Source organism: Petaurus breviceps, unplaced genomic scaffold (assembly GCF_028583685.1).
Source record: "Petaurus breviceps papuanus isolate PSGF00001 unplaced genomic scaffold, PetGlider_PUasm1.0 181, whole genome shotgun sequence".
NCBI lineage: Eukaryota > Metazoa > Chordata > Mammalia > Diprotodontia > Petauridae > Petaurus > Petaurus breviceps.
In genome coordinates this window covers 13,330,904-13,354,691 of record NW_027185784.1, presented here as the reverse complement: position 1 = coordinate 13,354,691, position 23,788 = coordinate 13,330,904, and the positions used below count along the sequence as shown (strand labels likewise).

Here is a 23,788-nt window from a genome sequence, read left to right as displayed (position 1 = left end):
CGTTTTTTCCCTACCCACCACCCCAAAATAGCAGTCCCACAGGATATCCCTCCTCCAATCTGCTCTCTCCCATATTTTCTCCCATACCCCTTTTGACTTTTCCAGTGGATCTCTATGCCCCAGTGCCTGTATATCTTATTTCCCAATTACATGTAAAATAGTATTAATAATAGTATGGGGGGCGGCCAGGTAGCACAGCGAGTAAGAGCACAGGCTTCAGTATCAGGAAGACCTGGGGATCAAATCCGGGCTCAGACACTTAGCACCCACCCAGAAACACCTGGCTGTGTAACCTTGAGCAAGTTACTTACCCTGATTGCTTAAAAAAAAAAATAGTATATATATTTGATTTTAAAACTTTGATTCCAGATTCATTCCCTTCCTCCCTTGTCACCCACCCTTACTGGGAAGATAAGCGGTTCAGTATACGTTGTACATGTGTGGCTAATGCAAAACAGTAACATAGTAGATATATTGTAAAAGACTGACTATATTTCCCTCCCTCCTATCCCACCTCCCACTTGTTCTATTCTCTGCTTTGATCCCGTCCCTTTTCAAAAGTGGGTGCTTCCAACTTCCCTCCGCCCCAGCCTGCCCTCCCTTCTATCATCCCCTCTCTTATCCCCTTCCCCCCTACTCTCCTGGAGGGTGAGATACCCTATTTAATGTGTTTTTCATTCCCTCCTCAAGCCAAATTCAGTGGGAATAAGGTTGACCCATTCCTTTTTGCCTTCCTATTCTTCCCCTCCATTGTAACCATTTTCCCTTGCCTCTTCTATATGAGATAGTTTACCCCATTCTGTCTCTCCCCATCTCTTCTCATTATATTCCTCTCTCACCTCTTAATTTCACCTTTTAAGTATCATCCCCTCCTGTTAAATTGGTCCTGTGCCCTTTATCTATGTCTGCCTGTAAACATATATACACACATTCACATATGTATTCATATGCCCATATACCCTCATATATATATATATTGCTATTCCCTTAAGCTACTGAGAAAAGTTTCATAAGTTACTATTATTGTTTTTCCATGTAGGAATGTTAATAGTTCAACTTTGATAAGTTCCTTATGATTTCTTTTCCCTGTTTACCTTCTCATGCTTCTCTTGCTTCTTGTATCTGAATGTCAAATTTTCTATTCAACTCTGTTTTTTTCAGCAAGAATGCTTGAAAGTCCTCTATTCCACTGAATAACCATATTTTTCCCTGAAACATGATACTCAGTTTTGCTGGGTAGGTGACTCTTGATTTTAATCCCAGCTCCTTTGACCTCTGGAATATCATATTCCAAGCCTTTCAATCCCTCAGTGTAGAAGCTGCCAGATCTTGGGTTATCCTGATTGTGTTTCCACAATATTCAAATTGTTTCTTCCTGGCTGCTTGTAATATTCTCTCCTTAATCTGGGAATTCTAGAACCTGGCTATAATATTCCTAGGAGTTTTCTTTTTGGGATCTTTTTCAGGAGGTGTTTGGTGGATTCTTTCAACCTCTGTTTTGCCCTCTGGTTCTAAAATATCAGGGCAGTTTTCTTTGAGAACTTCCTGGAGGATGATTTCTAGGTTCTTTCTTTGATCATGGCTTTCAGGTAGTCCAGTAATTTTTAAATGATCTCTCCTGGATCTATTTTCCAGGTCAGTGGTTTTTCCAGTGAGATATTTCACATTGCCTTCTATTCTTTCATTTTTTGGATCTGTTTAACAGCATCTTGATTTCTCATAAAGTCATTAGCTTCCATTTGCTCCAGTCTAATTCTGAAGCAATGATTCTCCTTATTGAGCTTTTGAGATTCTTTTTCCATCTGGCAAATTCGGCTTTTTAAGGCATTCTTCTCCTCATTGCCTTTTTGAGCCTCTTTTGCCATTTGAGTTAGTCTATTTTTTAAGGTATGATTTTCCTCAGTCAGGCTGTTGACTCTCATTTCATAATTTTTTTGCTTTTTCTCATTTCTCTTCCCAATATTTCCTCCACTTCTCTTATCTGCTTCTTAAGGTCCTCTATGGCCTATAACCAGCTTGTATTTTCCTTTGAAGCTTTTGGTGCAGGAGTTCTGACTGCACTATCTTCCTCCTGTTCCATGCTTTGCTCCTTTTTTGTCCCCAAAATAGGAGTCTAATGTTGGAATCTTCTGTCTGCTTTGTTTCCTTTGCCTGGTCATGTCGCCCCTCAGTCGCTTGACCCCTGGACTTTTTGCCACAGTAGGTCTCTGCCACCAGACAGGGGAGCTTTCATCCCAAATGCTGGGGTTTTCTCAGCTGCCAGAGGTATTAGATGGGTGCCCTCTCTGAGGTTTCCACATGCTCTGGCAAGCTGGACACACACCCCAGGACCTCCATCCTAGACTGCAATCCAGATCCAAGAAGGTTAAAGCAAGAGCAATTACCCCTCAGACTGGCGCTTGGTCCCCCTACACTCTGCAGGCCAGGAGCTGAAGCTGCCACGTGGCTCTGGCTGGCTGTGCCGGGGTCTCAGTGGCTTCGTGCCCGGGGGGCAAAAGCCATGCACTCCCACTTACTGGGTCCTCCAGACTGCACTGACCTCTCACTTTGTCCTTCACATCTATGTGCTGGTGATCTGGGGTCCCTCTGGCTGGAGGCTGGTCAGGCCCGCCCTGGGGCTAAAGCCTAGGGTGGGGCTGTGTGGGGCTGTGTGGGGCTGAGCTCAGCAGCCAGAGCACTGCGCTGGCTGATTCCTGCCAGCCTGCTGGGCTGTCCTCAGCGGGAGGTTAGCTTCTCTGTTTCCTTTTGTGGGTTCTATAGCTTCAAAGTTTGTTTAGAGACCCCTCTTTACATGGATTGGGGAAGGTGGAAGCCGGAGCAGCAGGGAGGTCCTGCTTCTACTCTGCCATCTTGACTCTCATACAAGCTTTTTAAGGTGCCTTTATATTATGATTCTTAGTTTGAAAAATGAAATCCTGAAGTTAAACCAAAAGGAAAGAGTGAAAAAGTATGATATAGAACCATGTTGCCTAGTTCACCTTTCTAATAAAAATAATACAATAAATAAATTTAGTTAATATTACTTAGACTTTGTGATAGAAAAATTTAACAACTTTATTTTGTTGATAATTTATTGGGATTTGTGATTGAGAAGGAAAAGATACCATGTATTTATTGTACTCCTACAGGCTCGTATCTTCAATGAGACTCCTATCAATCCAAGAAGATGTCTACACATTCTGACCAAGATCCTTTATTTACTGAACCAGGTAAATGTTCGCCTTTCTGAATCTCAGTTTCCCTACTCCACAAAATGAAGGGGTTTGACTAGATGAGCTCTAAAGGTCTCTTTGACTGCTAAAATCCTGTGATTTTTTTATTCTTTCAAAGTTTATTTCATTGTATAGAAATATCTAGCACTCAGTTAAGTACTTTGAGGAAAAAAATCTTTTATATTCTTAAAAAATTGTTTTTAAAAGTCAGCCTTTTTAAAATCGAAAAAGTTGATTTTAATTTAATAACAAGATTGAAAAGTCCTTGAGAGCAGAGACCATATTATATGCTTTTTTGGTATTCCCTCAAATTAGTTTATCAAGTATTTATTAAGCACTAGTCTGTACCAGGCCTAAAACTGTGTGCTGGGGACACAGACAAAAATCAAGCAGTCTTTGACTTCAGTGAGCTTGAATGTACTGCTAGCCATATATGATAGGCACTTAAATATGTTTTTGTTTGAAATGAATGAAATAATTTATTGTGGAAATATTTTGACTGTATTTGTTCAGAGGTTTTTATGTTCCTTTCAAAATATATTAAAAAAAACTAAACAGATTGCTGATTTACTAGGCTTCCTGTAGATTAGTTATGTATGTTATACTCCAAAGTGTAATTTTTCAAATGCTGGGAAATTTTTATTTCAGAGCTGGGGGTGGGGGTGGGGAGTAGGGAGTGCTTCTAGAACCTTAGTAAATGTCACTCTCAGTCATTATCAAAAGGTGAGCATTGTGATGGTTAAACTCACTTGTTAGTAAGACTGAGGTTTCCAATTTAGTTTCATGGGAGTATTTTTGCTTCACTCTATCTAGACCAAGCATTGTACTGTACCCTCATTGTTGTCAGCTGTTTCACAAATTTGTGTCATTGGTTAGAGGAGAGCATGGATAATTACAAACTTAACACTGACATTGAAAAAAACCTAAAAATCCATATTCTATTTGTAGTGGATCAATAATAATATGATGTATAGAAAGCATAGTCACTTTAATTTGCCTTTTTAAAAATTTACAATTGTGAATCTTTGCCCATCATGGAGGTAGAATTTTGAGCAGGTCAGTTTTGATCAGGAGGCACTTTGATTTGCTATCTAGATGGTGTAATTGATGTTGTTGTATTCACATGCATGTAGGTGATTGAAGTAAGGAACAAGAACCATGAGACAATTTTTTTGTCAGTTACTGGTTTATGGAGTAAAACTTTAAAATGTTGTACCAAAATTTGCTTTTCCATATGTTTTCAGAGATTAGTAAGGAAATGAGATTCATAAATTTTGTTTAAAAATTCATGTGCCCTGAGGATATTCTTTCATAAAGGAATGAGCACACTATTACAAACTTATAGAGCCAGATACCCTCTTTCTAAAATAATATACAATTGCATTTCAATTACATGTTGTAAAGTTTTATTACATTTCACTTAATGCGTTTCACCTTAGGCATTCAGAGCATTTCATTTAACTATTCTTATATTAATGAGATGCAGTTTGAATAGTAGTAAGATTTTTTTTTATAGGAAGTCTGAATTCTGAAGGGTGAATGAGTCAGTGCTATTTTGGGTCAATAGATTTAAACACTGAGATTGATAGTTCCTATTAACCCAAGATCTATTGTGGTTTTAGTCTTAGTAAATATGAATATACTTTCTAGAACAGAGGTCCACTCATTAGTTTTCAGATTCTTGGTAGATCTTCCAAGTTGGATTGTCCCCACCATGTTCTTTTCTGTGATTTACTGGGATTCCTAATAAGGAAGGGGGCATAGTCAGTTCCATGTACTCCTTCTCCCCTTTGCTAAGATGCTTTACCTTCAGTGTAAAAAGACTTTTATCTTCTAAACCTCACCAATCCTGATAAAGGCTCAAGGCTTTAGAAAAATGAAGAAGAGTAGATCTTCTGCACAAAAGAGTTGGGACTGCTGTTCTAGAATTGAGTTACATAGTGGAAAATACAGATTTTTCAGTAAATAAATGTGCAAAATCACTATACTGTTGACATGCTCAGAAAAAGAGAAAATTGACATTTTAAAAATTGGAATGTAGAGGAAGAAATTACAGAAATGATGACTTTACAAAGCTCTAAAGGGCATATAAAATAATAGAAGTTTTAGAGGAAAATCCCCAATTAGTTTAACAGATTTGTTAAATTGACTTTTATTTTGGATAGGGTGAACACTTTGGAACTACTGAAGCCACTGAAGCCTTCTTTGCAATGACTCGATTGTTTCAGTCTAATGATGTAAGTCTTTACTTTTTCAGCTAAATTAGTGTTTTCTGTTTGCATTGATAAGAAATGGGTTAGTGATTTCCACAGATATAATTTACCCTTGTCCAGGACTTTGGGTGCTTCACATATAGGTGAGCTTTAAAAATGCTTTAAATGACTTAAAGGTCGAGTTCAACTTGTAAAACATTTCCCATTCAGCCATATCATAGGTTTTAATAATGTATATTTGTGATTGATATTTCAGATGATATCTTCACTCATTGTTCAACAGCTTTTTTCATAACATAATTGAGTTTATGAATTGCTATAAAACATACCTTAAATCTAAACACTTTGAGGATTATTTAATCAATTACCTGCACTATGTTAACCAATATAATTAGGGGGAAAACCCTTTTTTACAAGGTTTACATAATAAGAAAACAATTTAATGAAATTATTTTGTTCATCATAATGCACATAGAATGCCTCCATTTATATCTATATCTATAATTCCAAAGGGCCAGGATGAATTTAAATGTATAATGATTCTGGTGGGGAATGACCACATTCTCTGGCTTAGCCCTTGATTTTGACTCCTTTCTTGTCCCTATTGATTTTGCTTCACTCACTGATTGTCATCACCTTCACTTGCCACTCTGTCTTGACAATAATATAGTTAGATGAATTTAGTACTGGTTGAGTGACTAGACTTAAAGAATAGTTGTTAATAATGCAGCAACAAGTTGTAAGAGGCCTCCAGTGGAGTTCTCCAGAATCTGTTCTTAGCCCCGTGCTGTTGAATATTTTTAATCAGTTACTTGGATAGAGACATGAAGAGCATGCTTATAAAAATTGCAAATGATCCTAAGCCAGTAGGAATAGCTACAGAGGTAAGATCCAAAAAGTCCTTGAGCTAAATCTTATAAGATACAATTCAGTATGGATAAATGAAATGTTGGGTTAAGAAGTTAGCTTCACAAGTACAGGATGATGGAGACATGGTTAGACAGCATTTTGACTGAAAGATATGTAGAGAATAGTGTACTACCAGTTCAATATAAGTCACTGTGTTATGGTAGCCCCTACAGCTAATAATAAGCTTATGTGATCTTGGGCTGCTTTAATTGCTTTTAGGAATAAGGAGATAATAGTCCCTCTACAATTCAGCCCTTATTAGACTTCATCTGGAGTATAGTGTTCTGTTCTGGGGGTTACAGTTTAAGAAGAAGAACATTGATAGCCTGGGGAGCAGCCTGCGTGGAAAAGGATCTTGCATTCATGTCATATGACATACAGTTGTGAAGGAACTGGGTAGGTTGACCCTAGAGAAGAATAGACTCAGGGTGGACATGATAGCTGTGTTCAAATATTGTAAGGACTGTAGCATGAAAGAGAGATTTGTTCTGTTTGGCTCCAGAGGGCAGAACCAAAAGTGTGGTAGAAGTTGCAAAGAGGCAGATGTGTGCTTGATATTAAGAATAACTCATAACAGCTAGAGCTATTTGTAGCGCCAATACAATATTCACAGTGCTGATGGCAGCTGTAAATATGCTGGCATAGTTCTTAATCACAAAATATAATAGACTCTCCATATAGAAGACAGAAGCAAAACATTTATTCAAACACCAGAAAACCAAATCCCAACACCAGGAAACCAAATCCATCATAGCAACATAGAAGTTAATACACCATAACACAGCAAAGAGCCACTCCATCCTTTAACCTTCTCACAAACCAACATCACAAGCCTAACTGTCATAGCAGTTGGCAAACATTCACAAGCCTGTGAATAGCTCTCTTCCTGGGTGTGTCCTCTCCTAGTGTCTAGCTGCTCTGACTCCCAGCTTCCTGTGGGTTGTGCTCCACCTTTCAGCAAACTCCTCTCACCACAGGCTTCCAGTGATTACATTCAACCTATTAGGGGCCAGGGAAGGTCTTCAGATTCCCTTAGGCTTAGTAAGGGATGGGGAAGATCTTTAAATTCCCATTCCCATTACACTGTCTCAAAGTAGAATGGGCTGCATTGGGAGGTGACGAGTACCCCTTCCTCAGAATTCTTCAGGCAGAGACTGGGTAAATGGTTGTTGGATATGTTATGATATGTTATAGTAGGATTCCTTTCCATGTAAGGGTTGGACTAGATGGCTGCTGAGGTCCCTGAGATAGTCACTGATGGTGTCACTGTTGTAGTAGACTGTCATCATTAGTATCAAAAGTCAGTCTAGTGGCAGTGGTGAATGCTAGGACAGGCAGAGAGAGCTTCACTAAAGCCAAAGGGAGTGAGCAGGGTTAGGGATTGAGATCCAAGTAGTAAAGAGTAAATACGTGGACCAAAAATGGCCAGGCTAGAGGAATTTAGGCTTCTATCTCCTATGCATGAAGTGAAGACTCAGTGAGAGCTAGTTAGGACATATTTTCTTGTAGTTTTCTTAGTATTTAATTTAAATTGTAAGGTTAAGTTGAATATATCAAGAAATTCTGATAAAAATTGACAAAAAAGCCGTAGGCATCTAGAAGAAATGTCCCTGCTTCAGTGATATGAAGAATAGGGGGAAAAAACCTGTCTTTTGATTGTTTAGCTGGGACATCCTTAGTATATTGTTTATATTCTTTTAGTGAAATCTTGAGTTAAATCTATGTCATCTTAATCTCAAAACTCTCTGCACTTTAGGCTTCATCTACCTTTTTAATCATTCTAGGCCTCTATTCATTTGTGGCAATTTTTCTAGTTCAGTAGGCTTCCTCCCTTCTGTGGGGGGGTGAGGAAGTGGGTCCATATCTTTGTAGTTCATTATCCAGTAACCACTGGAATGCATTTTAAGTTGACTTTCTCTAAAGTCAAGCATCCTGATATTTGTAAATGTATAGATAAATGGTTGGACTTGTCAGCATTTGGCCAGATGATAAGTGCTACACTGGCGCAGAATTTGTTTGTTCTTCAGAGGTGACGTGAGATATTTAGGGTTGTTGTTATTTAGATGTTCTGTTTTTCATCATAGAAGCATCCAGGGGTTTTGTCATGGGAACCTGAGTAAAAATCACTTAAACAGATCCCCAGCAGAACTTTAATTTGTGTAGCTTGTATGACAACATCCTTAGCAATAACATGTTGACTTATACAAATGATTTTTCCCAGCAAACATTGAGAAGAATGTGCTACCTCACCATCAAAGAAATGGCCAACATCTCTGAGGATGTGATTATTGTCACAAGCAGGTATGTGAAGGTGAAGAAACTTATATAAACCCCTATTATATACTAATAGAAGTATAATTAGTTTTACATTTTGACTGGTAGAGAAGTAATGGCAAAAATATATTTTAAATCAGTCTTCCTGAAATGTGGGAATGGTAAGCAGACATTGATAAGTTGAAAATGTCCACACAAGGACAACCAGGAGAGTGAAAAACCTTGATGTCATGGCACATGGGGATCAAATAAAGAATCTGAAGATGTTTACCCTGGAAAAAGGAAGTTTTAATAGGGATATGATACCTCTCTTCAAATTTTTAAAGGACTTGTAGTGAAAAATGGACAATTAGACTTGTTCTTTTTGGTCCCAGAGGGTAGAACTAAGTACAGCTGTTAAAAAAAGTAGATTTCATCTGGTTAAAACAAGAAACTGATAACTAGAGCTATCCAGAAATAGAATGTGCTGCCTCAGGAGATTAATAGTGTGTTCCCCATCATTAAAGGTTTTTGAGCAAAGGCTGGATGACCACTTTGGGGAATCATAGAATAAGAGTTTGAAGGGACCCTAGAAGAAATTCTTATTCAGATATAAGTTGGACTGAGTAACCTCTTGAGATCCCTTGATCTTTGGTCCCTTCTTTTACTGTTGGTAGCTTTTGCAGCTTTTCCTTTTTTCTGGTCTTCTATTAACTAATATGGTCTTTGCTGATTAAAGTAGCTTCATGGTGAAGGAGTAGGGAGCAGGACCTCAGTTCCCAGAAGCCAAAACTATGATCTGATGGAACCCATCAGGGCTAGTGCAAAAAGAACAACAAAGTTTTTCCAGGAATGGAGCATTCAGTAGTTGGTCCTAGGGATGGTTTCTGTTTCATCCTGAACAGATAAATGGAGCCAAAATTACCCAGTAAGTCTGTCTAATTTTCAGAAGAGTGGCACTGACCTAGGAATGGTTCTAGAGGCTGGGATCAGCTGGCATCAAGGGAGAGAAAAATGGATGGGACAGGAGGATGCTAAGGTTTCTTTCAAGACCTAATTTATAAGCCAAGGGATTCCTGGTAGTAGGACCTGTCTAGTTCTTTGGCAGGAGATATCTTGAGAATTTTGGGGAAATCAGTACCCCTAGGTGATGAAAGTACTTTTTGGAGGGTATTAGCAAGCAGTATGTATTGTTCCCAAGGTGTAAGACAGGGAGAATTGGAGTAAGCACTTCCTTTTCTAGTATCTTTTTTTTTTTTAATTCTAAACTTAAACACCAAAAAAAGAGCATTTCCATAAACACAGTGGGACCTGAAGAGTATTCTTTATGAAACTACAAATCTGCATTTCACACAACTTACTTTTTTAAAACTAATATGTTCTACACTTTGAAAATTGTCCTGCTTATCTGTGCTTCCTCCTGAACATCTTCTCTTTTGTGCGTTTTTAAAAATGTTTGAATGGCCCTCTTTCTTTTGCATCACTATTCCTTACTCCCTCCCCACTATTAACAAAGAGGAAGAAAGGAGGGGAAAAAAATCTTTGTAACAAATAAGCATGGTCAAACAAAGCAAATCCCAAAATGTATGTCTCTACACCTCGTGTCAGGTCAAGAACATGCTTCACGGTGAACATCAGCCCTTTAAGCACATGTTTGGTCATTGCTTTGATCAGAGTCCTTAAGTCTTTCAAAGCTGTTTTTATTTACAATATTGTTGCCCTTCTACAAATTGTTCTCTTGGTTGTATTTCTGTTACTCTGCATCAGTTTATACCACCAAGGATTCTCTGAGACTGTCTCTTTTGTCATTTCCTACAGCACAGTGATACTCTGTTACATTCATGCACCCCAGTTTGTTCAACTATTTCACAGTTGTATGATTGGCAATCATAACACTTCCTTAGATTATAGTTCTTTTGCTTTTTCCTTCTTTTTCATTCCTCCTTCAGGACCAGCATATTTGTTTTGTTCCCTTCCCTTCTCCCTTGCTGAATCTGATGCAGTTATACACCAAACTCTTTGTGTGCTTTTTTTTAAAAAGTGGAATGTATATGTCAATAAATTAAACAAATTGTGAAGACTCAAGAGAAAGTTGTGATTTTGTTAATCAAATTTGTTAACGCAGTAGGAAAGGAAAGCTTAAATGGATAGCTATAATTAGCTGATTTAAGGCATTATGAGGCACAGGGAATGTAGGAGAATGAACACCAGGGGACAGAAGAGGGGCAGAGAAAAAAAGTGGGAAGAAAGCAATCACATACTTGACCAGCTTGAAATTTTATCTGAGGCTGACCATGCCCCCTCCCTTTCAGAAATCCTGTGTCTTAAAAGAGCCCTCCAGAATTATACCAGGGCCATGGGCATCCCTCTAGAAAATGGGGCCTGAAAGGAAGGAAAACTCTCTGGCTCTGCCCCAACCCCTGGTCTCATAAATAATCTTGTTCTGAAGAGTTAAGGTAACAAAGGAGAGATGTAGAGTAGTTTAGCTTCCATAGTCTTGAGATCTGAATCCCTGGGATTGGGAAGATAATCCATAAAAGTGAGTGGGGAAAATTTCTTTTCTTTTTTCTCTTGCTGTCTAATCTACTTTGAAGCTTCTCTTTTTTCTTTTTCCCTTTTCTTCTTCAGTTATCTGCTATAGTAAAGAAGTTCCATGGTAAAGGTAGATAGTTGTATACAGCAGGTAATAGGTGTGCTTGAAAATACTTTAGTTGAAACAACACACTAAAAAAGAGAACTTCGTTTACAAATAGGTTAGGAAACATACTTGTACCAATAGGAATGTTGGGCGTAGTACAGTATTTGTTCCAGTTCTTTCCATGTCATTGAGATATTATGGGATCTAGTGGCTGAAACATAGCCAGTTCTTTGTACTTTTTGATCAATTGATAGTGGATATGATAATTATCATCTGCTACGTAGTAGGCACTTTTCTAGACGGAAGGCCCTGAGATACAAGATGAAAGAAATGATACAGTCCCCACCCTTAAAGAGCTTACAGTCTAATGAAAGTATATGACATGTACATGAAGAATGTGATATGCTATTGAATGTGATAGGGGCAAAGGAAAGATTCAGGCAGAGAGTTGCAAGAAAATGGAATGGGTGGAAAGATGATTAGGGAAGGCTTCCCCGAGGAACTAGCCCCTAAGCTGGGACTTTAAAAAAGAGAGAAAGACTTAAGCAAGCAGAGAGGATGAGACAGTGCATTCCAGGCATGTTGAACAGCTTATACAGATGTAAATATATAGAGGTGGTGTGTAGGAGATTGGGGGTCAGCTAGTAGTCTAGTTTGCCTAAACCCCTTAATGCACAAAGTAAAATAATGTGAAATCAATCTGTAAAAGTAGATTAGTAGGGGCGGCTAAGTGGCCCAGTAAATAGAGCACTGACCCTGGAGTCAGAAGGACCTGAGGTCAAATCCAGCCTCAGACCCTTAACACTTACTAGCCATGTGACCTTGGGCAAGTCACTTAACCCCAATTGCCCTGCCCTCCCCCCTCCAAAGAGCAAAAAAAAAAAATTTAAAAGGTAGATTAGTGGTTCTGAGAAGACTGTTGAAGTACTTTAAGAGCTAGGGTAAAGAATTTGTATTTGATGCTAAATTCAGTAGGGAGTTATTGAAGGTGTTGATCAGAGGTGTGACATGATCAGACTTCTGCTTTAGGAAGATTATTTTAGCAGTTGGATGAAGGATAAATCGGAAGGATAGGAAGCCAAGGAGATGGTCAGGAAGATGTTGTAAAAGTTTAGATAAGGTGTGATAAGGACAAGAATGGCAGCAGGAATATAGAGGAAACAACAGATGGGAGAAAGATGGTGGAGGTAGAATTGCCAGGGCTAAGCAACTGATAGACTAAGTAGGAGAGAGAAGATTAACAGGTAACATAGAGGTTTTGACCCTGGGTGCCTGGGAAGGAGGGGCAAGTTTTATGGGGAAAGATGATGGATTCAGTTTTGGGCAATACTTCATTTGAAGTGCCAGCAGGACATCTAGGAGTTGATGTCCACCAGGTAGTTGGAGACTTAGGAGCAGTGTGCAGGAGAAATTGGAACTGAACATCTAGAGCTAGCTGTTAGATGAAATAATTGAAGTCATGGAATTGATGAGATTAAGGTACCTAGAGAGAGAGAGAGAAGTGAGCCAGTGATAAAGGCTTAGAGGAATAACCAGACCTGGAGAGCAGCAGCAGGAGGAGGAGGATGCCCCAGTGAAGGAGATCAGGAGGGAACCGGAGAATTAGGAGAGAGCAAAAGTACAGGCACCGAGGGAGGAGAAGGAATCTGTAACAGTACCATGTTGCAGAACAGGCATGAAGGATAAGGATTGAGAAAAGACACTGTAGTTTGAACAGAGTAGTGGATAAAAGCCCCACATGACAGGGTTGGATGCTAGAAAGACTGGAAGTTTTGTAATAGAGACCTGGGATGTTAAGGGAAATAGCAGAGTCGGGAGAAGATTTCTATTAGCTTGGGGGAGCCTAAAGAAATGTTAGCCTAGTGTTCTCAGATTTTATTAGTTTTTTATTGTTTTCCATGGCCTTTTTTTTTTTTTTATGTTTGTCCTAATTTCTTTTCAGTATTAGGCCGAAAATGGAGAATGTTATTGAAAGCTAGCCAAGCAGGAATCTGTGGAAGAATGATTAATGACATTAACTCATTTCAATTTCTCTAGTCTAACCAAAGACATGACTGGAAAGGAGGATGTGTACCGAGGCCCAGCCATCAGGGCCCTCTGCAGAATCACTGATGTAAGTTCTATTTGTGTGGTGTCATAGGAAATGCTGTATCTCTAAATGTTTCCCTGAGGACAGTATTTAGTTTTTATAGGACTGTCTACTCTGATAAGGAGATGCTTCCTTAAGAAGAAATAGATTTAATTTTAATGGTTGACAGTATGTGCTTATAAGTTTATAATACACATATACATATACACATGCATGCATCTGTATATATACATACATATCTGCATACATATATACATAGGTAGCACAGGTGCTGGTAATGTCACTTGCTTGTCTGTTTTTAAAAGATTATCCTCATAGCGGCTAGGTGGCACAGCAAATAGAGCACCGGCCCTGGAGTCAGGAGGACCTGAGGTCAAATGCGGCCTCAGACACTTAAAACAAAACTAGCCGTGTGACCTTGGGCAAGTCACTTAACCCCAGTTGCCCTACCTTCCCCCCTCCAAAAAGAAAAAAAAGATTATCCTCTTTGTTTACATTGGCTTTGTAGTAACCTTATTCATTTACTGACTGTAGGCCAAGTCTCTACCTTGAAAGGAAAAAATAGAGACAGAGGTATACACTGAAAAATAACATTCATCATTGACTGCACTTAATTCATACACATCAAATGTGTAGAGATAAAGTGTGGAAGAGACTGAGGAACAGCTATATTGATTCAAATAAAGAAGCCTATATTTGAATCAATATGACATTGGCTTGTCATCTCCAGTATTCAGGTTGGAATAAGATCATAATACTGAATTTGTTTGAAGTGCAGTGGTAATAAGGTTCAGATAAATATCCATCTAGGCAGTTGGTGGCACAGTGGATAAAGCGCCAGACCTTGAGTCAGGAAGACTCATCTTCCTGAGTTTAAATCTGGTCTCAGACATTTATTAACTGTGTGACCCTGGGCAAGTCACTGTTTGTCTCAGTGTCCTTGTCTGTAAAATGTTCTGGAGAAGGAAATGGCAAACCACTCCAGTATCTCTGTGAAGAAAATCCTAAACAGGGTCACAAAGAGTCAGATGTGACTGAAATGCCTGAACATAACAACAACAAAAAATATAAGTCCTGGAAAAATTAATTTAACAGCTTGATTATTTTTATTGCTATTATTTATTTAGGATTTAAATATTAGTTTTTCTTTTTACAGAAAGGATAGAACTAGAACTTTCAAACTGAACATACTAATTAAAGAATAACTACTTGTAGGGGCGACTAGGTAGCGCAGTAAATAGAGCACCAGTCCTGGAGTCAGGAGGACCCGAGTTCAAATGTGAACTCAGACACTTAACACTAGCTGTGTGACCTTGAGCAAGTCATTTAACCCCAGTTGCCCTACCTTCTCCCCTCCAAAAAAAAAAAGAATACTTGTCATTAAGAAATACCATAGAATATTTTTTAGCAGTTATGCATGTTGACTTTAACAGCCAGACCAGACTCCCATTTAGCTTTGGGATTATGTCTTTCCCATCCTCCTACCAGAGAGCAAATTTCCCTGACATGCAATGTGACACTTGGATGTTAACCAGATGGTTGCTCTTTGATAATTTGTTTCTTCCTGTAGTAAAATATTACACATATTTGTGTTCAGTATATACTATGCCTACCTTGCAATATGTAGAAAAATCCAGTCCATAGGTAGGGATTGTAATCCCATGCAAGTCATTGGAGAGATTCATAGAAGATTAACTGTATTATAGCATACTCTTAAGAGTCCTAATTCTTTTTAAACTTCATTGTTAGAAACCTTCTCAAAGCTAGAAATTGTGTGGGAGACATAGGGATATATATTCTCTCTATTGCACCTGCCTTTCATCTCCACAAAATGTAGAAGGTTGCAATACTCTATCACTCCCACTTCTTTTTTAATTTAAAACTTTTATTGTGAACTTAAGTCATCAGTAAATATTAACATTTCAATATACAAAGACCAAAAAGGGTCTTTATTATGAAACCATGAACTTCATTACATAGTTTTTTAAAGAATACATTGAATTTAATCCAGCAGTAACAAAATCGCCCTGTTTGTGTCACCTTTTGAACTTGATGATTTTGTTTTTTTCTTTGTATTTTGAATGTTTTATTGATACCATTTTCTTCTTTTGGAGGGGTAGGGACATCTCTGTCACTGTCTGCTAACCCCATGAAATAGAAGCTGTCCCTTGTAAAATAATTCGAACATTGGCCATGTCTGAAAATGGATGGTCCATTCTTTATCTCTAGTTCAGCACTTCTGTGTGTAAGGTTGGATAGTGTATGTGCCATCTGTCTTTGAAGGTCATAATTATTCTTCCGTAGTTTTTCAAAGTTGTTTTCCTTTACTTTATTGTGGTCATCTTACAAATTATTCTGATTATGTTCATTTTCCTCTGCGACACTTCATATAAGTCTTCCCACTCCCCCTCCTCCTCTGCCTAATATTATGGAGACCACATACTACCATGGTAAGAGCAAGACTGCTTCTTTTTTGACCCCAGGAGAACAGCCTTTCACTCACTGGATCCCTGTACTTGAGACAGTACTTCCCTCTCCAGCCACTACTACATAAACACTGAGGAGACTAGAATTTTCCCCAGTTCATTCTGTGTCTAGTTAACTTTGACTCAAAGGAACTTTATTTTAAGAGGATTTGTTGTTGAGGAAACGGAATTGTATGGTCTCTAGTAACTCATTTGTTTAGCAATATCAATTGAAAAATGGGACATTTCATGTAAATTAATTTTCCACATAATTAAAACTTCAAATATCAAACCTTTTAGAAAAATCATTTTTGATTTAAATCTTTCTAAAATTTGTTATAAATTCCCTTGGCCTTCTTAAATGGGATACTGAACATAAGTTAATCTTTTCAACTTGTGGATACCATTATAAATGCTGCTCATTGTAGTGCCATTATCTGCAGTAGTACAGAAATTTGCTGTTTATTTTTTCTGACTGTCGAATATTACTTTGCCTGTCTTTGTGTCAACCCCTCAGACGCCACTGCCTTATTCTAGAAAGCTGAGAAACAAAGTGACTCAGAATGTTAACAATTGTACAGTTAAATAAGCTTGAGCATGGTGCTAAGGGAGAGCTGAGGCATAAAGCCGTGACTTGGGAACACGGGCCTTTGGAGGGAGCTGTTATACTCAGAGGTCCTCTTATTTCCCTTCCCTCGCTTTCTGCTGTGAGTCTATTTCAGATCCTTTTCAAGGTGAGTAAAAATGATAGAACTAAATTTGAACTTTCAAGAACCCTTTTGGAACTAAATAAATAGGAAGTTCTCACAGAAAATTAAAGTTGGAAGGACTGCTTCTTATCCCATTCAGGCATCTTCTCTACAGGATCTACTGGAACATTTGCAGTGACAGGGAGTTACTGCTCTGTTAACTCATTTCATTGTTGGCTTCAATGTTTAGAGAATTATTCCTTAAATTGAACTGAAGTATGACTTACTGTAACTCCGTGTGTGTGTGTGTGTGTGTGTGTGTGTGTGTGTGTGCGAGTGCATGCTTGTATGTGTGTGTGTAGTTGGCTTTCAGATAAAGAGTTTTGTTTCTGAAAATGAACACTGTTTCCTTTTTCCAAATTGCATTAGGGAACAATGTTGCAGGCCATTGAAAGATACATGAAGCAAGCCATTGTGGATAAGGTTCCAAGTGTCTCCAGTTCAGCATTGGTGTCTTCTTTAGTAAGTAGAGAAATAGCAGTACAGTTATGTTTATGGCATAGTTTGTAGTTACTGAAACAAAGTGTCCTTTTTTCTCTTGTGTAATATTTACTTTTAATAAGTACCAAAAAAATCTGTTCTGTTTTTCCCAAGCACTCTCTGTAGGCCTTAGGTGTCTATGAGTTAGGAAAATAAGCAAGGGAATCTGTACTCAAGTTGGAAAGAAAGGAAGAGAAGAAGTGAGGGTCATCTGAGAGTTAAGAGTCTGGCCTATTTTTCACTCTCCTCCTACTTCGAGAGAGAGAGAAAGAGAGAGAGACAGCGAGAAATTAAGTCTTCCTTAATTTCACTCAAATACCCAGTACCCTCATGTTCACCCTATCCAGGCAGGCCTATACTCCCTGAAAATGACTTGTGCTCCAAAATCACTTTACTGTTTCCCCACTTCAAATTCTTATTCAGTGGGAAAGTGCTGTTTAGCTTATCAAGGCCTTTGACAGTGGACTTATAAGCCTAATGCTTCTGGGGTTGTTTTTATCTTCTCAGAAAGAAGCTTGTCAGTGAAATGTATCTCCACCTGCTAGAATGTGTAGAGCAGATAAAGTACTTTTTTGTGGTTTGGCTAGGCAGCTGTAGTTACCTACCACATCCCAAATTAATTTGCCAGGGAGTAAAACATGAAATCATCATATGGCCAAATGTTTAATCCCCAAAATCACTTTTGCAAACATCTCTGTTCTCTGGGGCTCTGTAAGAACAGAGTTTAGGTGGAGAGAAGGGAAAGGAAGGTCTGCATTTAGCTAGCCAGGGTGATGTAGATAATTGGAAAGATGAGCAGTCCTGAATCCTTCAGTGTAGAAGGTTACCTGGAAGTTGGTTACATTGAGGAGACTATTATTGTTTGTTTGTTTGTTTGTTTTCCAAAAATAATTGAGGTCTTTTGTTTTTTATACTAATTCCATTTCCCAGCATATCCCTCCCTCAATAAATACTGGGAAATAAAAGCAGTTCAATGAAACCAACCAGCACATTAACTCAGTTTGACCATTGATGTCTTTTGTACCCACAGTTCCCCTTTCATTTCTCTTCTCTGAGTCATTCTCATTACACGGTGTTCAAAGTTCTTTATGTTTGTATTATTGTAATCTTTGTGTATATTATTCTCCTGGTTCTGCTTACTTGGCTGTGGCTTATATTCTTCCCAAGCTTCTCTATATTTTTCGTAGTCATAATTTCTTATGGTACAGCACATTATGCTTTTATAACCATAAGTTGTTTAGCCATTACCCAGGTCATCTACTTTGTGTGCATTTCTGTGCTATTACAAAAAAGTTCTGTTTTATAAATTTTGATGTGTATTGAATCATTTTTTTTAATTCCTCAGTAATTCTTAATTTTTGTATTCAGCACATGATGAAAATAAGCTATGATGTGGTCAAGCGATGGATTAATGAAGCCCAAGAAGCTGCTTCCAGTGATAATATCATGGTGCAGGTACTTGTCATTAAGTCCTTTCAGGTTATATCCTGGGAGTAATAATATATTCAACATGTAAGGTTTATGATTTCATTTGTTCCCAGCAAGGCTAGACTACTAAAGGCATAATTGCTTGATGTTTAGACATTCTAAAGCTCTGTTCTTGTAAGAAAACTCTTAAAGTAAGTATTACCATAATTTCTCATTTGATGTTATGATATAGTCTACACTGCCCTGAACTCTCTGTTGTTTAAGCAGATACTGAATGATCTTCTTTTCAGGGATATCTTAAAAGGACTTTATTTGTTGAAATATCAAATGAGATGTACTCCCTAGGTCTTTTCTACCTCTAAAATTCTGTTATTCTGTATCAACTATTTTTTTTTTAAGAATTTAGCATTGGTGTTATACGGAGCCATATCCAGACTTCTTAGACCCCTATAAAGACCATCATCTTTATAGAGATTCTAAAGAAAACTACTTAATTATGTGCCATTTTGAAATCATCTTGGAAGAATTAGAATAATTCCACATTGCTGCTCCATCAAAATGCATGTGTAGGTTGTGCTGATATAAAACTTTTCTTCATAGAATTGAGGTCTAATTGGGCCACAGTTGCTTCTTTTGAAGCTTATTAGCTTATCTTTTATTGAAAGAAGCAACACTAAGCTATTAGTATGGTAAAGAACCCCACTTATTTGGAAAATATTTTATGTCTCCTTAAACATTTGAACTTTCTGGATTGGGGAAAGATGATGGTGTTTTAGGACCTAGAGGAGCTCAGATCCCCCACAGAAATCTCAGTAAAGCTCTGAAAATGCACCAGAGGGAGCCATGATTAAAACAAAGAGAAGTGACTCTTAGTTCCTCCATCTAGTTCATGACTGGACAAAAAAGACCATCAGAGTTTTGCAGCTGCTTTGAGCTAAAACAGGCCTGGGGAGGTGAAGGCAGAGTGCATAACTGAACTCACAGGAGGAGATGTGGAGAGGCACATGGCTCAGGAGTCAGCCCATACTCAGGCCCCAGAAGGAGGCAGGTGTGCAGACCAGTGCACAGGCAGTACGGCACATCTGAGAGGCACAAAGCCCATGGGTCTGGCAGGAAGCCTCCTCACAACACAGCTTCCATTTTGTTAGACACCTGGTAAGGTCACAGCAAGGACAGAATCAACTCCAAATTCAGATTTACATAAATGGGAAGGAGACAGTAGGAACCAAGGCCAAAATCTACGTTGAGCTTCAGGAGACTGAGCCAAAATCCAGAAATTCTGTAGCAGGCAGAAACTAGTCCTGGCCAGCTCCTCCTGGACCACGCAGAGCCTGTCCCCTCCATCAAAAAAATACAGGAGAAAATAGAATCTTGACAAAAGTACAATACTCCCAACCAGAAACTGAGGCTCCTGAGATAGGAGTAAAGAGAAGAAATGCCAAACACATTGGAAATGACAGTGGATTGAGAAGAAGTCAAGGGGGTAAACCCAGAAGAAGAAAGTAATTCATAACAAGCCCAGGTAGAGCCTCAGAGAACAAGGACTGTAAAAGAAAGTACCTAGAAAAAATGAAGTAAGAGCTATAAAATGTAATGTTAAATATTTAAACTTTTTGTTTTGTATTTTATTTGTTTGAGAAGGTAATAGGCTAGTGATACATGTCTTTCAGGAAAAAGGTCCTTTGCTAACCATTGCAAGCAATTCTTTCCACTTTTGCAAGAGGTGTATCTTCCAGATGAAGCCAGGTTATTGAAGTTGCCCTAGAGAAAACTTTTTCTCCTAATTTAGCCTTAATAATTCCCAAGGTACTTGGTCCTGGAGCTATGCAAGGTCATGTGGAACCCTCAAGATCATCCTCAATCAGGCCAACACCTTTAAAACTTCCTCATTGTGGATTGCAGGCCAAGATTGTACTAGAAACAGATTGAACAGGGCAAGGGAAATGGTTCTTCCCATTTAATTCTTTCTCATGTTGTTGCATGTAGCTGTACTTCCTCCTTGATTGGATTTGAATTTGTTTGAAAAAAAGGAGGTCTTACTTGAAAGTAACTGTATTATATCTCTTTTTTTATCAGGAAATCATTAATCCAGATCCATATAACCAAACAAAAGCATTAACTTGTTTTGGGGTATGATTTTGGCAGTTTTTTGTCCTACTTCTGGCTAGCTTTCTACATGTTATATTTTCTTCCTTGTTATCCTTCCTAGTATCATGCGTTGGGAGTCCTATACCATCTCAGGAAGAATGATCGCCTTGCTGTTTCCAAGATGTTGAATAAATTCACCAAGTCTGGGCTGAAGTCCCAGTTTGCTTACTGCATGCTAATCCGAATTGCCAGTCGCCTGCTGAAAGAAACTGAGGAGAGGTAAATTGCTGCCTTTACCTAAACCAGATCTGATTTCAACTTCTGAGTAAAATACACATTGAGTTAGTTTTCTATCAGGTATTCTTCAAATATCCTTTAGTTTTTGAGTTGCTTTAATAATTCCAATAATTGGAAACTGGAGTTTCCAAGTAAAATAAAAGATAATTTTGTCTGAATTTGAAAAACCTAACAGTATTCTTACTTAATAGCTATTGGTTAATGGAGGTTGTTTATGATTACAGTACAAATAAAGAACTTCTCTAATGCCTCCTCATGATATGGAGGTGACCACGGTTCTTGAAAGTTATGTCAGTGGAGTCCAACTACTAGGTCCTACCTAGGTGTAATAACTTCAGGTGTAGGCCCAACTGCATGTCTGTTCCCTAAAGATACCTAGCTAATGTCAGAGAGGTTCCCCTCAGAAGGTTGGTTCTTGGGCAATAAATTTTGACCACAGCAACCCATGAACACTGTCTTTTCAGTTGTGGAGGGTACTTCAATCTGTATTGGTGAAGGGAGTACCCGTGTTAATGGAATCGCTTTCAGTATTAAAGTTAGTAGTAATAAGCAAACCTCTTAACAGTAAAGATGTTTGAAGATCACAAACTAGATAGACCATAGAATTTGAAAGCTTTAAGAAAGCTTAGATAGGATCTACCCCAACTGCCTGATCTCTTAGACAAGAGAACCAAAACACAGAAAATTGAAGTGAGAAACCCAGAGTCACACTGCCACCTACTGGGAGAGGAGGACTTGAAGCCCCTAAACTGCCTGATTTACTAGTTCACCATTCTTTGAGAAAGTTAGGGATGTATTTTTTCCAGGTCCTATCTGAGTTGCAGAACTGGAATTTTTGTTGTTTTCTCTTCTTTCTTTTTCCTTATTAAAAAAAAAACAAATATTTTTATAGCAACAATTTCCAGTTGAGTTTTAGAAAGTATTGAAAAAGTATGCTGAAGTTAGGATGTTTTTATTAATCCTTTAAGGTAGTATTCCTTTCTCAATTATAGTAGAATTCATTGCAGTGTAGAGTTAGTGATGAATTATAAACCACAGCACAAGGATGCAGGGATTCCATAGTAAAACTATGACAGAATTAGTACATTAGGGGCTGCTAGGTGGCGCAGTGAATAGAGCACTGGCCCTGGAGTCAAGAGGACCTGAGTTCAAATGCGGTCCCAGACACTTAACATTTATTAGCCATGTGATCTTGGGCAAGTCACTTAACCCCTATTGCCCTGCCTTTCCCCCTCCAAAAAAATAAATTTAAAAAAAAAAAGAATTACTACATTAATAAGTAGCAAATTTTAATATTGGAGGATTTAGAAAACAAAGATTTTCAGACTTTGTTGTTGATATCCTATTTACACGTAACACCAGAGAGAATGAGAGGGAGGGGAGAGAGATGAAATTATCTCTGCAAAGCAAATTAATCTCTGCAGGAGATGGGCAGGGTAAGAATTTCTTTTAAAAAAAATTAGTTGGTTGTTTACTTTAGTTGTTAACTTCTTAGTAAATTAAAAATACAATTCCTCAAATGAGGGTGCCTGTTATTTTCATGGTGCAGTTTGCATGGTTAAATGTTTTGTTGTTAAATCCAGCTGTTTAGTATGGGCCTGTTTTCCTTCTAGCCATGAAAGTCCACTGTTTGACTTCATTGAGAGCTGCCTACGAAACAAACACGAAATGGTTATCTATGAAGCTGCTTCAGCTATTATCCATCTCCCCAATTGTACTGCAAGGGAGCTGGCACCTGCTGTTTCAGGTTTGTTGAGTATTTGGACAGTAGTATGACACATAAGCTGCTGGATTTTTATGTTCATGGCTGTGTCTTTATCCTTTAGATACATGTGTAGCCTTCAGGTTGGAAGTTTGCGTTCTATAGTGAAGCAAAGTTGCATTTTATTCAAAACAGTTCTTTGTCTATTTAGCATTTCTCCCACATACAGACTTTTAAAAAGATTTCGTTAGGGCAGCTAAGGGGCATTATTGTTGTACCGTTGTGTGCCTTTACAACTCAAAATACTTTCACCTTGTCACTTTAAAAAAAAGCCACACAAAGCGATTAGAATAAATATAATCACATGCCTGCTTTGTAGTTTTCTCAGCTTAACAAGAGAGTGTCTTATCATTTTGCAACCATACTAAGATGTGGCTTGTAGTTGATGAGTTCGGATTTTCCCCCTAGACTTGTTTAGAATAAAATTAACTTTGTACTTATTTTGAGCTGTCACTATTAAGATAAACAATCTCATATTTACATTTCTTTGTTTTTAGTTCTTCAGCTCTTTTGCAGTTCTCCCAAGCCAGCCTTGAGATATGCAGCTGTGAGGACCTTGAACAAGGTAATTTTCCTTTACATTTATCCAGTGGTACATTCCAATGTTTAATCTTTGAAGTAAAAGGGTATAGAGAGGGGCAGCTAGGTGGTGCAGTGAGTAAAGTGCCAGCCCTGGAGTCAGGAGGACCCGAGTTTGGTTCTGGCCTCAGACACTTAACACCCACACAAAAAAACTAACCTGTGTTACCTTGGGCAAGTTACTTAACCCCAATTGCCCTCCAAAAAAAAAAAGGATATGGAGAAGTTGATGTGTATGTTATCTTTGGGTAAAAGAGTTTGGTGATTAGGCCTTTTAGACTCAGATTTCATGACTACTTGTAGTTTATCCTCTGACCTTGTATGAATCTTTTGGTCTCCAGTTTACCATCTATTAAATGGGGATAATGAAATTTTTCTTAAACTTACCTAAGATAGATATTCTATTGAAGGTTATCCTTGTATTGATATTCTTGAATATGTTTGCATAACATAGATATTATTCTTCCAATAGACATAATAAAGCAGGATGCAGACAACTGAAGAAAGGGTGTTGGTAGAGAGAAGAAAACCTCATTTTAAAAAAGCCATAATGTGGATGAAATAAGACTGACTAGTTTATCTTTATCTTGTCACGAATCCAGTAATTCAATTCAGTAAACTTTTAA

The 23,788-nt window shown here is 38.1% G+C and overlaps 1 protein-coding gene across 5 annotated transcripts in view; it reads left to right on the top strand.

Annotated features, from left to right (window-relative positions):
• Positions 1-23,788, top strand: part of COPG2 (COPI coat complex subunit gamma 2) — a 42,676-nt gene that overhangs the window by 2,716 nt on the left and 16,172 nt on the right. For all 5 annotated transcript variants that reach the window (XM_069087233.1, XM_069087235.1, XM_069087232.1 and 2 more), the window contains exons 3-11: positions 3,129-3,209; positions 5,378-5,449; positions 8,556-8,635; positions 13,263-13,338; positions 16,898-16,990; positions 18,377-18,463; positions 20,646-20,803; positions 22,435-22,568; positions 23,081-23,148. In XM_069087233.1, the coding sequence (XP_068943334.1) occupies positions 3,129-3,209; positions 5,378-5,449; positions 8,556-8,635; positions 13,263-13,338; positions 16,898-16,990; positions 18,377-18,463; positions 20,646-20,803; positions 22,435-22,568; positions 23,081-23,148 (849 nt within the window). The remainder of the gene's footprint in view (positions 1-3,128; positions 3,210-5,377; positions 5,450-8,555; positions 8,636-13,262; positions 13,339-16,897; positions 16,991-18,376; positions 18,464-20,645; positions 20,804-22,434; positions 22,569-23,080; positions 23,149-23,788) is intronic.